The sequence below is a fragment of the Pseudorca crassidens genome, chromosome 8, assembly GCF_039906515.1.
Source record: "Pseudorca crassidens isolate mPseCra1 chromosome 8, mPseCra1.hap1, whole genome shotgun sequence".
NCBI classification, from domain to species: Eukaryota; Metazoa; Chordata; class Mammalia; order Artiodactyla; family Delphinidae; genus Pseudorca; species Pseudorca crassidens.
In genome coordinates this window covers 19,488,683-19,505,327 of record NC_090303.1, presented here as the reverse complement: position 1 = coordinate 19,505,327, position 16,645 = coordinate 19,488,683, and the positions used below count along the sequence as shown (strand labels likewise).

Here is a 16,645-nt window from a genome sequence, read left to right as displayed (position 1 = left end):
GTTGGTTTGGTACCTTTATACTGCAGTATGATTGCCACTGCAGTGCTAGCTAATAGTTCCATCACATCACATAATGATCATGGCTTTTTTGCAGTGGGAATAATTAAGATCTAGTCTCTTAGCAAGTTTGATGTTTACAATACAGCATTGTTCTCTGTAATCACTATGCTGTGCATTAGATCTCCAGGACTTAGTTATCTACTAGTTGCAAGTTTGTACCCTTAAACAACATCTCTCCTATCCCGCATCCCCCAGCCTCTGGTAACCACCATTCTACTCTGTTTTTAGGAGTTTGGCTTTTTTAGATTCCACATGTAAGTGATATCACACAGTATTTGTCTTTCTCTCTTTGACTTATTTCACTTATCACAATGTCCTCAAGGTCCACCCATGACAGCTGTTCTAACAGGTGTAACTTGATATCCCATTGTGGTTTTAATTTTCATTCCCCTGATGATTTGTGATATAGAGCATCTTTTCATGTACGTGTTGCCATTTGGATGTCTTCTTAGGAAAAATATCTATTTAGTTCCTTTGCCCATTTTTAATCAAATTGGTTTTTTGTCATTGAGTTATATGGGTTCTTCATTTATTTTGGATATTAGCCCTTTATCATATATATGATTTGCAAATATTTCTTTACCATTCCATAGACTGCCTTTTCATTTTGCTGATTGTTTCTTTTGCTGTGCAGAAGTTTAATTTAGTCTCACTTGTTGATATTGCTTTTGTTGTTTGTGCTTTTGGGGTCATATCCAAAAATCACTGACAAGACCAATGTCAAGGAGCTTCTTCCCTGTGTTTTCTTCTAGGAATTTCACAGTAGCAGGTCTTATGTTTAAGTCTTTAATCCATTTCGAGTTAATTTTTGTGAATGGTGTTAGACAGGGGTCCAGTTTTCTTTTTCTGCATGTGGTTATTCAGTCTTCCAATACTGTTATCATGATACAATTTACACATCTAACAAAATTCTTAATATTCTCAAATAGCCAGGTATTATTCAAATTTCCAGTTGTCTCACAAATGTCATAAATTGTAAACACTCTTTAAAAATCAGTAATCAAACAGAGTCCACACATTGTGATAGGTTATGTTTTTAAGTCTCTCTTAGTCATATAGGTTTCTCCTCCGTGTATTTCACTCCTTGGAATTTATGTGTTGAAACTAGAAGTAGGCAGACTTTTAATCTAATACAGTGCCTTTTTGTGCAACTTTTAATACATTATAGCAGCAAATAGGTTACTAAGGCAATCACATCATGTATGTAGTCTTCTGTCATTTCTTTCTGAACTGTATAACAAAATTAGAAGGAGAAAAATGTCCAAGTTTGATTTCAACTCACTACATTTCTTTTTAAGGCTAGAATATGTAAATAATGCTAATGGAACTTGGTATGTTACTTTGATGAAGATTTGTTGCTGTATATCCTTCAGACTACATGAGGTGCTATGTCGATATTTGGAATCTATAATTTATACTCCACCTGCTTCTAAAAATGTTTTGAAAATGCTTACAACGTAAGTATATAAAGATATAAATTTTTTTAAACATGAAGGGAAGAGCCAAATGGCACTAACCACTGAAGTTACATAAATGTCAGCTGATAATGACCATCAGTTCTTCAAGGCAGACAAACTTCAAGTTCTAAGTTGTAATACTAATAGCTAGTATTTATTGAGCCCTTACTATGTGCCTCGTACTATGATAAACATTTTCTTTGGCTTACTTGATTTTCTCCTCACAACAGTCACTTGCTCAAGGCCACACAGCCAGTATGAATCCAGTCAGTGTGCTTCCACAGCTCCAAGATTCTACCACACTCAACTAACTCAAACATGGGAAGCACCTGCGACACCCAAACCTAGTCAGTCATGACAATCTCTCCAGAGTCTTTCTCCTCAGTAGCTCTCAAAGTCATCTGATCCCCACCACTGCCACAGCAGCAGTTCTCACCTGGGTGACTACAACTGCCTCCTTAAAAAAACTTCTGATTTCTTTAAAGTCATCCCCTAAAAATAAATACTCCCTCCTTCCACAGCATAGAATTACCACTGGGAAGGGCTGCCCAGCCAGGGGCTATATTTCCCAATATACCCTAGAAAAGGCCAGATTTTCCTACCAAATGACTTCAGATTATGTCAAATTTGGCTGTTAAATGAGTTATGAAAATCTATTGGGTTTCAGAGCTTCTAGAATTTAGGGATCAAGGATGTGGGATTGTGGACGTTTTCTCACAACAGTAATAGCCCAACCACGCTGTGTAGTCTTATTTTCCATAACTCCCTTACAATTCCAAGGTTTTCAAACTGAGATACATATCATAATGCCAGAAGCTTTGCAAAGACCCAAGATAAAGATACTGTTTCTTCCTGAGCATCAATCATACAATAGTGAGTAATATGGAACATATTAGAAATGGATATACAGGGACTTCCCTGGTGGTGCAGTGGTTAAGAATCTGCCTGCCAATGTAGGGGACATGGGTTCGAGCCCTGGTCCAGGAAGATCCCACATGCCATGAGCAACTAAGCCCGTAAGCCACAGCTACTGAGCCTGCGCTCTAGAGCCCATGCTATAGAGCCCATGAGCCACAACTACCGAGCCCGTGTGCCACAGCTACTGAAGCCCGCATGCCTAGAGCCTGTGCTCTCCAACAAGAGAAGCCACCGCAATGAGAAGCCCGTGCACCGCAGCCAACAGTAGCCCCTGTTCACCACAACTAGAGAAAGCCAGCGTGCTGCAACAAAGACCCAACACAGCCAAACAAAAACAAACAAACAAAAAACCTTTTAAAAAATAAGTAAATAAAAGAAAAGCTACTTAAAAAAAAAAAAAAGAAATGGATATACAGTAGCTCCCCCTTATCCATGGAGAATACATTCCAATACCCTCTGTAATGCCTGAAACCACATGATAAAGTTTAATTTATAAATTAGGCATAGTAAGAAATTAACAACTAATAATAAAATCAATTATAATGATTTACCATAATAAAAGTTATATGAATGTGGTCTCAAAATACCTTACTGTACAAATTTAATGCCTTTTCCATCTTAACTAAGCACTTATGCACTGTGGCTGTAACATTTGCAGTCTGAACCACATCAGCAAAACTCAAATGAATTTCTTTTCCTTCTTCACAATTTCACAATTTCACAGGCTCTGGAGCCTGCGTGCCACAACTAGAGAGAAAAAACCCACATGCCACAACTAGAGAGAAGCCCACGTGCCACAATGAAGATCCCGCGTGCCACAACAAAGACCCGTCGCAGACAAAAATAAATAAATAAATAATAAAATCTTTAAAAAAAAGAAATGGTGAACAAAGGTTTTTCTTTACCTTTAATGTAAGCTGCCTAGGAAACAAAAATGTACGTCCTGGGCTTTCCTGGTGGCGCAGTTGTTAAGAATCCGCCTGCCAATGCAGGGGACATGGGTTTGAGCCCTGGTCTGGGAAGATACCACGTGCGGCGGAGCAACTAAGCCCGTGCACCACAACTATTGAGCCTGTGCTCTAGAGCCCGCGAGCCACAACTACTGAGCCCGTATGCCGCAACTACTGAAGCCCGCAGGCCTAGATCCTGTGCTCCGCAACAAGAGAAGCCACTGTGATGAGAAGCCCATGCGCCACAATGAAGAGTAGCCCCCGCTCGCCGCAACTAGAGAAAGCCTGTAAGCAGCAATGAAGACCCAATGCAGCCAAAAATTTAAAAAAATGTACGTCTTATGAAAATAATTTACTGTGCTTCACGTTGTCATTATCAGGTCTTTGACTATGTAGAAAAAAACACCTGACTCATCGAATTAAAAGACCTAATTTTTGTTTGTTTGGTTTTTTACAACTATAAAACTTTCTGTATTTGCCTTTGAAATCTTTTGTCACTTTGGCTGAATGGATAACTGAGTACTGTTTCACAGTGACCTGTGATTCTGTTTGATCACATATTTTCAGTGTTTTGACATTTTAAACAAACTTCCCAAATCAAATTCTGAATGAAGCTAAAAGAGAAATATTAATTTACTTAGGCTTATTTGATATATTAGACTGCATGGGAAACACTGTCAAATAAAAAGCAATATTTAACCTTCTTAGGTGATATTTATAAGGGATATATATCATTAAAATAAGTAATTCAGAAATTATATGAAATTCTTAAAAATCTATATCCTGGCATAATGTTATCAGTCATAATTCCAGCTATTATCTTAAAACATTATATATCATAAAAGTAACCAAATTTCCTTGTCAATTGCATCATTTTTGGTGTGTGTATGTGAACACTTACCAGATCTTTTTTTTTTTTTTTTTTTGCGATACGCGGGCCTCTCACTGTTGTGGCCTCTCCCATTGCGGAGCACAGACTCCGGATGCGCAGGCTCAGCGGCCATGGCTCACGGGCCCAGCCACTCTGCGGCATGTGGGATCTTCCCGGACCGGGGCACGAACCCGTGTCCCCTGCATCGGCAGGCGGACTCTCAACCACTGTGCCACCAGGGAAGCCCTTACCAGATCTTTAACCATGACTATTTTTAGGTCCTTTGCCACTCACAGACAGTTATTGTTTTACTGTTATGCTTTCGCAAAAATGTTCCTAAAAAGTGCTTCATCTTCAAGAAGATTCATGGAAAAGACTCTGAAAAGTAAAGGTTTCTGATAATTATAAAATCATATTATTGAACTGGGTAAGAATTTCTAGAACTCTAGTGGAAAACTGATTCATAAAGCTGCCTACCAGGCTTCCCTGGTGGCGCACTGGTTTAGAGTCCGCCTGCCGATGCAGTGGACACGGGTTTGTGCCCTGGTCTGGGAGGATCCCACGTGCCGTGGCGCGGCTATGCCTGCTCCGCAATGGGAGAGGCCATAGCGGTGAGAGGCCCGTGTACCGCAAAAAAAAAAAAAAAAATGCTGCCTACCAAGATCAACCAAAATAAGAATTAATTATGTAAGACTGAATGAACTGATGATGATTTTAATTTTTATGGTTTAATTTAAAACATTGCTGGTTCTTTAATGTTTTGTTTTCCAGATTTAAAGAGGCCTCTTTTCTCCTCTCTTTTAAGCTATCTATAACTTATTGCAATTTGGTGAAGTATATATTTGCAACAAAGGTTGAAACATTTATCTTTTTCTCCCTACCTGATTCCTCCAGAATTTTGAAACTCTTACTAAATATTCTTACTTTTCATGACAATATATATATTTGCACAATGGAAACAATGGACAAGTTCTTGGTTTGGCTTCTTAGCCTAAAGAGACTTTAAAAGTCTAATCTGAGATTCCTTATGAAAAGCGCCAGCAAGGCAGATTTAAAAGAGTCCATACAAGCCTCTTAGATAACCTCATCTACCAGAGGGCAGACAGCAGAAGTAAGAAGAATGACAATCCTGCAGCCTGTGAAACAAAAACCACATTCACAGAAAGATAGACAAGACGAAAAGGCAGAGGGCTATGTACCAGATGAAGGAACAAGATAAAACCCCAGAAAAACAACTAAATGAAGTAGAGATAGGCAACTTTCCAGGAAAAGAATTCAGATTAATGATAGTGAAGATGATCCAGGACCTCGGAAAAAGAATGGAGGCAAAGATCAAGAAGACGCAGAAATGTTTAACAAAGACCTAGAAGAATTAAAAAACAAACAAACAGAGATGAACAATACAATAACTGAAATGAAAACTACACTACAAGGAATCAACAGCAGAATAACTGAGGCAGAAGAACAGATAAGTGACCTGGAAGACAGAATGGTGGAATTCACTGCTGCGGAACAGAAAAAAGAGAAAAGAATGAAAAGACATGAAGACAGCCTAAGAGACCTCTGAGACAACATTAAACACAACAACATTTGCATTATACGGGTCCCAGAAGGAGAAGAGAGAGAGAAAGGACCTGAGAAAATACTTGAAGAGATTAGAGTCGAAAACTTCCCTAACATGGGAAGGTATTTTTTGAGGAAATCAAAAAATACCTAAGACAAATGACAATGAAAACACGACGATCCAAAACGTATGGGATGCAGCAAAAGCAGTTCTAAGAGGGAAGTTTATAGCTATACAAGCCTACCTCAAGAAACAAGAAAAATCTCAAATAAACAATATAATATGGGAAAGGAAATAGCCACCCAAGTCCAGGAAGCACAGAGAGTTGCATACAGGATAAACCCAGCAGAAACACACCAAGACACATAGTAATCAAACTGGCAAAAATTAAAGACAAAGAAAAATTATTGAAAGCAGCAAGGGAAAAACGACAAATAACATACAAGGGAACTCCCATAAGGTTAACAGCTGATTTCTCAGCAGAAACTCTACAAGCCATAAGGGAGTGGCATGATATACTTACAGTGATGAAAGGGAAGAACCTACAACCAAGATTACTCTACCGGCAAGGATCTCATTCAGATTCGATGGAGAAGTCAAAAGCTTTACAGACAAGCAAAAGCTAAGAGAATTCACCACCACCAAACCAAAACCATCTCTACAACAAATGCTAAAGGAATTTCTCTAAGTGGGAAACACAAGAGAAGAAAAGGACCTACAAAAACAAACCCAAAACAATTAAGAAAATGGCCATAGCAACATACATATCAATAATTACCTTAAACATGAATGGATTAAATGCTCCAACCAAAAGACACAGGCTCGCTGAATGGATACAAAAACAAGACCCATATATATGCTGTCTACAAGAGATTCACTTCAGACCTAGGGACACATACAGACTGAAAGTGAGGGGATGGAAAATGATATTCCATGCAAATGGAAATCAAAAGAAAGCTGGAGTAGCAATATTCATATCAGATTAAATAGACTTTAAAATAAAGAATGTTACAAGAGACAAGGAAGGACGCTACATAATGGTCAAGGGATCAGTCCAAGAAGAAGAGATAACAATTATAAATATATATGCACCCAACATAGGAGCACCTCAATACATAAGGCAACTGCTAACAGCTCTAAAAGAGGAAATCGACAGTAACACAATAATACTGGGGGACTTTAACACCTCACTTACACCAATGGACAGATCATCCAAAATGAACATAAATAAGGAAACAGAAGCTTTAAATGACACAGTAGACCAGATAGATTTAATTGATATTTATAGGACATTCCATCCCAAAACAGCAGATTACATTTTCTTCTCAAGTGCGCATGGAACGTTCTCCAGGATAGATCACATCATGGGTCACAAATCAAGCCTCAGTAAATTTAAGAAAACTGAAATCACATCAAGTATCTCTTCTGACCACAACGCTATGAGATTAGAAATGAATTACAGGGGGAAAAACGTAAAAAACACAAACACATGGAGGCTAAACAATATGTTACTAAATAACCAAGAGACCACTGAAGAAATCAAAGAGGAAATCAAAAAATACCTAGACACAAATGACAATGAAAACACGACGATCCAAAACCTATGGGATGCAACAAAAGCAGTTCTAAGAGAGAAGTTTATAGTTATAGAAGCCTACCACCTGAAGAAACAAGAAAAATCTCAAATAAACAATCTAACCTTACAGCTAAAGGAACTAGAAAAAGAAGAACAAACAAAACCCAAAGTTAGCAGAAAGAAAGAAATCATAAAGATCAGAGCAGAAATAAATGAAATAGAAACAAAGAAAACAATAGCAAAGATCAATAAAACTAAAAGCTGGTCCTTTGAGAAGATAAACAAAATTTATAAACCGTTAGACAGACTCATCAAGAAAAACAGGGAGAGGACTCAAATCAATAAAATTAGAAATGAAAAAGGAGAAGTTACAACAGACACCGCAGAGATACAAAGCATCCTAAGAGACTACTACAAGCAACTCTATGCCAATAAAATGGACAACCTGGAAGAAATGGACAAATTCTTAGAAAGGTATAACCTTCCAAGACTGAACCAGGAAGAAATAGAAAATATGAACAGACCAATCACAAGTAATGAAATTGAAACTGTGATTAAAAATCTTCCAACAAACAAAATCCCAGGACCAGATGGCTTCACAGGTGAATTCTATCAAACATTTAGAGAAGAGCTAACACCCATCCTTCTCAAAATCTTCCAAAAAATTGCGGAGGAGGGAACACTCCCAAACTCATTCTATGAGGCCACCATCACCCTGATACCAAAACCAGACAAAGATACTACAAAAAAAGAAAATTACAGACCAATATCACTGATGAATATAGATGCAAAAATCCTCAACAAAATACTAGCAAACAGAATCCAACAACACATTAAAAAGATCATACACCATAGTCAAGTGGAATTTATCCCAGGGATGCAAGGATTCTTCAATATACGCAAATCAATCAATGTGATACACCATATTAACAAACTGAAGAATAAAAACCATATGATCATCTCAATAGATGCAGAAAAAGCTTCTGACAAAATTCAACACCTATTTATGATAAAAACTCTCCAGAAAGTGGGCACAGAGGGAATCTACCTCAACATAATAAAGGCCATATATGACAAACCCACAGCAAACATCATTCTCAATGGTGAAAACCTGAAAGCATCTCCTCCAAGATCAGGAACAAGACAAGAATGTCCACTCTCGCCACTATTATTCAACATAGTTTTGGAAGTCCTAGCCACGGCAATCAGAGAAGAAAAAGAAAGAAAAGGAATACAAATTGGAAAAGAAGAAGTAAAACTGTCACTGTTTGCAGATGACATGATACTATACACAGAGAATCGTAAAGATGCCACCAGGAAACTACTAGAACTAATCAATGAATTTGGTAAAGTTGCAGGATACAAAATTAATGCACAGAATTCTCTTGCATTCCTATACACTAATGATGAAAAATCTGAAAGAGAAACTAAGGAAACACTCCCATTTACCACTGCAACAAAAAGAATAAAATACCTAGGAATAAACTTACCTAGGGAGACAAAAGACCTGTATGCAGAAAATTATAAGACACTGATGAAAGAAATTAAAGATCATACCATGTTCTTGGATTGGAAGAATCAATATTGTGAAAATGACTCTACTACCCAAAGCAATCTACAGATTCAATGCAATCCCTATCAAGTTACCAATGGCATTTTTTTACGGAACTAGAGCAAAAAAATCTTAAAATTTGTATGGAGACACAAAAGACCCCGAATAGCCAAAGCAGTCTTGAGGGAAAACAATGCAGCTGGAGGAATCAGACTCCCTGACTTCAGACTATACTACAAAGCTATAGTAATCAAGACAATATGGTACTGGCACAAAAACAGAAACATAGATCAGTGGAACAAGATAGAAAGCCCAGAGATAAACCCATGCACCTATGGTCAACTAACCTATGACAAAGGAAGCAAGGATATACAATGGAGAAACGACAGTCTCTTCAATAAGTGGTGCTGGGAAAACTGGACAGCTACATGTAAAAGAACGAAATTAGAACACTCCCTAACACCGTACACAAAAATAAACTCAAAATGGATTAAAGACCTAAATGTAAGGCCAGACACCATTAAACTCTTAGAGGAAAACATAGGAAGAACACCCTTTGACATAAACCACAGCAAAATCTTTTTTTAAATTTTTTGGTGGTACGCAGGCCTCTCACTGTTGTGGCCTCTCCCGTTGCGGAGCACAGGCTCCGGACGCGCAGGCTCAGCGGCCACGGCTCACGGGCCCAGCCGCTCCGCGGCATGTGGGATCTTCCCGGACCGGGGCACAAACCCGTGTCCCCTGCATCGGCAGGCGGACTCTCGACCACTGCGCCACCAGGGAAGCCTGCATGACCCACCTCCTAGAGTAATGGAAATAAAAACAAAAATAAACAAATGGGACCTAATGAAACGTAAAAGCTTTTGCACAGCAAAGGAAACTATAAACAAGACGAAAAGGCAACCCTCAGAATGGGAGAAAATATTTGCAAACAAATCAATGGACAAAGGATTAATCTCCAAAATATATAAACAGCTCATGCAGCTCAATATTAGAAAAACAAACAACCCAATCCAAAAATGGGCAGAAGACCTAAATAGAGATTTCTCCAAAGAAGACATACAAATGGCCAAGAAGCACATGAAAAGCTGCTCAACATCACTAATTATTAGAGAAATGTAAATCAAAAGTACAAGGAGGTATCACCTCACACCAATTAAAATGGGCATCATCAGAAAATCTACAAGCAACAAATGCTGGAGAGAGTGTGGAGAAAAGGGAACCCTCTTGCACTGTCGGTGGGAATGTAAATTGATACAGCCACTATGGAGAACAGTATGGAGGTTCCTTAAAAAAATAAAAATAGAATTACCATATGATCCAGCAATCCCACTACTGGGCATATACCCAGAGAAAACCATAATTCAGAAAGACACATGCACCCCAGTGTCCACTGCAGCACTATTTACAATAGCTAGGTCATGGAAGCAACCTAAATGCCCATTGACACAGACGAATGGATAAAGAAGATGTGGTACATATATACAATGGAATATTCCTCAGCCATAAAAAGGAACGAAATTGGGTCATTTGTTGAGACGTGGCTGGACCTAGAGTCTGTCATACAGAGTGAAGTAAGTCAGAAAGAGAAAAACAAATATCGTATATTAACGCATATATGTGGAACCTAGAAAAATGGTACAGATGAACCAGTTTGCAGGGCAGGAATTGAGACACAGAGGTAGAGAACAAACGTATGGACACCAAGGGGGGAAAGCGGCGGGGTGGTGGTGGTGGTGGTGTGATGAATTGGGCGATTGGGATTGACATGTATACACTGATGTGTATAAAATTGATGACTAATAACCTGCTGTATAAAAAAATAAAATTCAAAAAATAAAACTAAAGTCATGTATTTCCTGGTTCAATCTGAAATAAAAATGTGTGGTTCAAGCATTTGAAATAGAAAAAAAAGCTGTCGATACAATCACTGTTGTTAATGCACTTATGCAAATAATCAGATCAAGTTTATTGAAACTAGACTTAATTTGCAAACAAATTTCTCTTACTGGTTATCCTTTATAACAGTCGGGATGATTATAGAAAGAAAAATTATGTTTTAGTAATACAGGTTTGTAGATATCAGATTATAGTACTGTTAACCCTCTTTGAGGTTTTGTTTTCTATGTGTAAACTGGACTGGATCCTGAATTCTTCTAGTTTCTTCCAGTATTTGACTAGAACTCTTCAAACTAATATTTCCAATTTTCTCCCACTCTTTTGACTCCAAATCACTATGAAACTCAACTGCCCTTTTCCCAAAGCCATACAAGTTAAAGCTGGACAACTTGACATAAACCTCAGAGAAATCGCAACAGCTCACGAGCGGGCAATCTGCATGCTTGTTTTTACATGGCCACTCAGAAGCTCGCCAGACACATTCAAACTGCAAGCCAGGAAAATCCATTAGACTGTCACTGCCATCCTCATTCCACCATCTGGAGATGCTTCAAACTCAAATCTACACATTTTCTCAAATGGCTGCTCTCCGAACTCAGAAACTGAATTTATAATTTGCTCAAACTATTAGCCTTTGTTTTTCTTTTGTTTCCCTAGAAATGCCTCTTGTTAAATTACCTGATTGCTCACAGCACACAGACACCTCACTTAGTTGGAAGCTCACCTGCAGCGCGGTCTCCTAAAATACAACATCCTCCCTTCATTCTGTCTTGAGGAATCATGAGGATACGTGATTGCTAACACACCAGGTTGTGCCTATGTAAATAACCTTTAAAAACTGAAACCTAATGGCACATGAATCCAAAAAAATTGTCAGTTCACTTAGAAAGGTAAAACTTAAAAACTGCTGGTTATAACCCATTTGAGTTATTTAACTGGTTAAATCTTGGGTCCTGGGAATCTCTGCTCTGGACCATTTTTCAATCCTTGGTTATTATTTTCCTTATAGTTATCATATTAACCTTTCTAATGTGTTGTACACTCTCGAGGGTTTTAAATGCCTGTCTCCAGCCACTCGCATGCCAAATGGCATTCATCAGGATCACACAACTGGACAAAATCAACAATAACCATATAAAGAATTAAGATAGTGACCACACGGCTCTCCTGCTTAAGGACTCAACTAATGCAAACAGTGTATATGCGATTCTTCAGCCTGACTACATCAACAGTGGTAACCAGGAATAATGCTATACTGGTTGCTCATACTCTCCGCCCACGGAGAGAATGACCAAAAGCAGGAGGGGGCAGGGGGGTATTGTTAAAATCAAGACCAAATGGAAACCAGCCTTGAAAAATTCCCTGGGCAGACAAAACCAGTTAAGTTACACAAGCAAAGCTTAATTTAGCTTATTTTGCAAGACTAACTTGACCTGGGTCATTTCTTGCTTCTGCCTCTGTAAATAAGCAAAATTTAAACTGTTTCCCAAGGTTGATATGAAGTAACCAATTCCCTATCATTTAAGATGATGATAATATAACCAATTACTGTGAAGAATAAACAGTCACTATCTTCTCACCATATAAGCTGCTTTTTAACAATATACCCCTGAGCCTCATTCCTTGTTTTGGTTTGAGTGCTCCTGGCTTTCAAACTATCTTTTTGGTGTGTGCAAAATAAACTTTACTGATTACTACTTTGGTGATTCATTGGCTTTACTTCTGCTATTTCTGAAGTTTTGACACACACACATTTACATATATGTCTGCATCTAACAGCAAAAGACTATTTTCACCACCACAGTACCAGAGACCAGCAAGAGATGGTAATTAGTCACTTTTTCAAAAAGTAGGTTTTTAAAAAATAGTTTGATAGCAACTTTTTCCCAGTGCATTAAAAAAGTGCACTCCTTTGTACTTTGTTTTTTTGATTTTCTATTTATTTTTAATTGTTGCAGAGTTTTTGCTGGTTTATCATTTTAAAACAACTAGAGAGAACCTGATCGCCTTATATAGGATCATATTAGTTGGGTGGCTTTTGGCAAAATTGGAATATTTGGTTTTTATATTTCCTTACCTAGAGGCAAATGGACAATTTGGGCATTTTGGACACTCCATATGAGACTAGTAAATTACAATTCTGCACCCTGGGGAGAAGCACATAGAGTCACTTTCACCTTAACATAACTTTTACATTTACAGACCACACAAAAATTATGAAATGATCCAAACTTTGTAAGGGAATCAGACATAGAAAGCATGTCAGGAAAATCTATCTCCTCAAGAATATCCTTCCTTTTACCCTATCAGTTTTTTTACCAGCTTACAAACTCTTTGAGGGCAGGGATAACACTGGAAACATCTGTTGCTTACCAGGCATAAGGATGATTTATACATTATTTGTTTAATCTTCCCCACGTTGACATGAGATCGGTATTACTATAATCCCCATCTTCCAGAAGAGGAGACCGAAGTTCAGGCTCTTGCCCACTATCACAAAGTAGTAAGGGGTGGAGCCAGGAGGCAGGCTGCCGGACCTCGGAGCCTCTCTCCCACCGGCGAGAGCCCTCCACCGGCGAGAGTCCCGCCACACTCAGCTAGTGGCAGGCACAAAGAGGCCGTTCAATAAGTCTTGCTTAATTTGAAGGCCACAGCGTTAACTAGCAGCAGAAGGGCTCGAGTAGCCGAGAGGCAGGAGAGTGTATGCGGAGGGGCTGGGAGTGGTAGCCGGGAAGGAAGCTGGCCCCCCGGGACGCGGGCGGGAAGGGATGGCTACACCGGGAATTTCTGGGGACTGCTCGGTATGGGACAGAAAGCCGAGTGGTAGGCAAGACACTTACCCGGCCGGGAAAAGAGGAGGGCGCTGGTGAGATAGGTCAGCAACTCCATAATCCGATGTTTTTCCAAATAATTCCTGGCTTGGAGCTCCCTGCTGCTCTTGGCCTCCATCGCTCCGAATTGGGACGTTGCTAGGCGACCACGCAGCGTCACGGCCATTCGGCTCCGCCCCTTCCGCCCGACGCGGTTACGTGATGCGCGCCCCACAGGCTGAGACCTGGGCACCAAATCCTGCACCTCATCGCGAGGGAGGCAGTCTGGGAGGTGTGGGGTGGGGCCTACGCGGAGGCCGGAGGGAAACTCGTGCAGAGCTCCTTGCGGGCGGAGGGCCCAGTCCTCTGTCTGGGCTGTGTGCTGGGCCTGATGGTCTTTTCCTGTTTCTGTCTCTAGCACCTAGCTCAGTACTTGCTGACCCAAGGTCTCATGTGGTAATGACACATGAGGATAGACTAATAACAGAAGGAAGTTGTGTAATAACGGGGGTGTCCAGTGGAGAGTCCTAAGCAGCATCTTTGGTGTGAGCAGCCTGCAGCACGGCGCTGGCGGCGGGGCAGGAAGGTTGACGGTTTTCTCTACCAGACTGCGGGGTCGTGAAGTGCGTGGATCCTGAGCTCCTACATGTGTTTGCTGCTTAACTAGACAGTGTGGAGCTGGTCTTGAGATAAAGACCACCTGACAGTCGTTTTGAGGGAGAGCCACTGAATAAGGTGGGACGCAGGTGGCCAGGAGGGCCTCTACTCAGCCATCGAAATACCTGAGAAACTAAACTCTAGGCTGGGACTTCTGTCCTTGAGGGCCAGGCTCTGAGGTCTGTGCCCTTACTCCCCACCAGAGAGTTATCCCAGAATAGCCACTTCAAGAAGAGGAAAGACAAATGGCCAATAAACATATGAAAATATTCTCAGTCTCTCCGGCAATCCTGTAAACAAAACTACAAGAAAATGCCATTTTACATCGATCAGACTGGTAAAAATTAGGAAGTTGAACAAATTAGGCTGCCGGCAAGGATATAGGGCATCAAAACAGCCAGTGATGATGGGAGCTTTCCAAAGGAGAACATCCACCTTGGAAAACAATTTTGAATTATCTTGGTAGCATAGACATGTTTCTACACCATGACTCAGAAATTCCACGCCTAGAGCAACTCTTGTACACCTGTACCAGGAGATATGCACAAGAATGTTCAGAGCAGCAGTGTGCATGACAGAAAACACAGCAGCCCAAAGGTCATCAAAACTAGAATGGATTTTTAAAAAAACTGTGATATATTCACAATGCAATATAAATATATAAATATAAAACTTTGCAACCATAGATTGTAGCTACTTGCAACAATATGGGTGACTCTCAAAAACAATAGTCTCAAGAATATATACTGTATGAATCAACTTATATAAAGTTAAAAAACATACAGAATGAAGCAATGTATTGTTTACAGATTCAAGCCTGTGTAGATCTACTAAGAAATGCAAGGGAATGATACAAAATTCAGCACAGTATTTGCCTTGGAGGTGAGAGGAAAGAGAATGGGTTTGTGGAAGAATATCCTGGGGACTCCAGGGGTAAAGGTAATAAGATTTTCTTTACCTGAGCCGTGGGTACACAGGTGCTCATTGGATTATGATTTTTTAATTAATTTATTTTTGGCTGTGTTGGGTCTTTGTTGCTGCTCGTGGGCTTTCTCTAGTTACGGCGAGCCGGGGCTTCTCTTCGTTGTGGTGTGCGGGCTTCTCATTGCGGTGGCCTCTCTTATTGCGGAGCACAGGCTCTAGGCGTGCAGCTTCAGTAGTTGTGGCACGCGGGCTCAGTAGTTGTGGCCCACGAGCTTAATTGCTCCGCACCATGTGGGATCTTCCCGGACCAGGGCTCAAACCCATGTACCCTGCATTAGCAGGCGATTCTTAACCACTGTGCCACCAGGGAAGCCCTGGATTATGATTCTTTATACCTTATGTGTACTTAATACATTAAAAAAATCTACTCAGGACTGCATGTTGGTGCCCTGGAAACAGAGTTTCTTCTCTGTGCATGAAGCTCAAGACATTTGATCTCCTTGAGAACTTCATTTACTTACTCTCCAGGAGTTACTCAGTCCCTGAATAAAATAGCTCTGCTCTTTGAACCTCAAATGACACTAGAACTTCCAGTGACACCTGGCCTGCTGACATCTTCCCAAGTTGCTGATTGTTTTCTGTTTCAACAAGCCTGGGTGCATTTGTCTGCTCAGAGCTCCCTCTCTTAACACTACCTCAGGCAGCTCTGGCCCTGAATCTCCAGTTCCCCTGGACTCGTGCTAAAGAGAAGTGTCCAGATGCCACCTAGTGGAGTCAGCTATTCTCTGTCAATGCCATCTCTTAATAAGCCAACTTGGCCTTCATTCCTCATCATCATCGATGTCATCATCCTCACTTCTTCGACTCTGTCCTCCATCTCCTTATTATTACTAATCCTTTTAGTGGTTTGGGGCAGTAACTGCAGGTGGTAGGCATCATTGCAGTAGTTTTCAATCAGGATTGCACATTTGAACCACCTTTGAAAGTACTGACGGTACCTTAAAACGTACTGAGGCCTGGGCTCCATTCCAGGTCCAGGAGACTGAATCTTTTGGGATGGGGCCTGAATACATGTAGTTTTGTTGTTGTGGATTTGAACAGCTTTACTGAGGTATAATTAACATAATAAACTGCACATATTTAAGACATACTCTTGGATAAGTTTTTTTGTTTGTTTTTTTGTTTTTTGGCTGTGTTGGGTCTTCGTTGCTGAGCGCGGTCTTTCTCTAGTTGCGGTGAGCCGGGTCTACTCGTCCTTGCAGTGGACGGGCTTCTCATTGCAGTGGCCTCTCGTTGCGGAGCACGGGCTCTAGGCGCGTGGGCTTCAGTAGTTGTGGCTCGCAGGCTCTGGAGCGCAGGCTCAGTAGCTGTGGCACATGGGCTTGGTTGCTCCCTGGCATGTGGGAT

At 40.3% G+C, this 16,645-nt stretch overlaps 1 protein-coding gene across 8 annotated transcripts in view; it reads right to left on the bottom strand.

Moving 5' to 3' along the window:
- PUS7 (pseudouridine synthase 7) overlaps positions 1 to 13,865 on the bottom strand; it is a 101,762-nt gene extending 87,897 nt beyond the window's left edge. For 4 of the 8 annotated variants that reach the window (XM_067745976.1, XM_067745977.1, XM_067745979.1 and 1 more), the window contains exon 1: positions 13,688 to 13,844. In XM_067745976.1, the coding sequence (XP_067602077.1) occupies positions 13,688 to 13,844 (157 nt within the window). Of the gene's footprint in view, positions 1 to 13,687 lie in introns of all 8 variants that reach the window. The other 4 variants (XR_010945397.1, XM_067745970.1, XM_067745971.1 and 1 more) reach the window with 3 other exon arrangements.
- Positions 13,866 to 16,645: the final 2,780 nt, after the last annotated feature.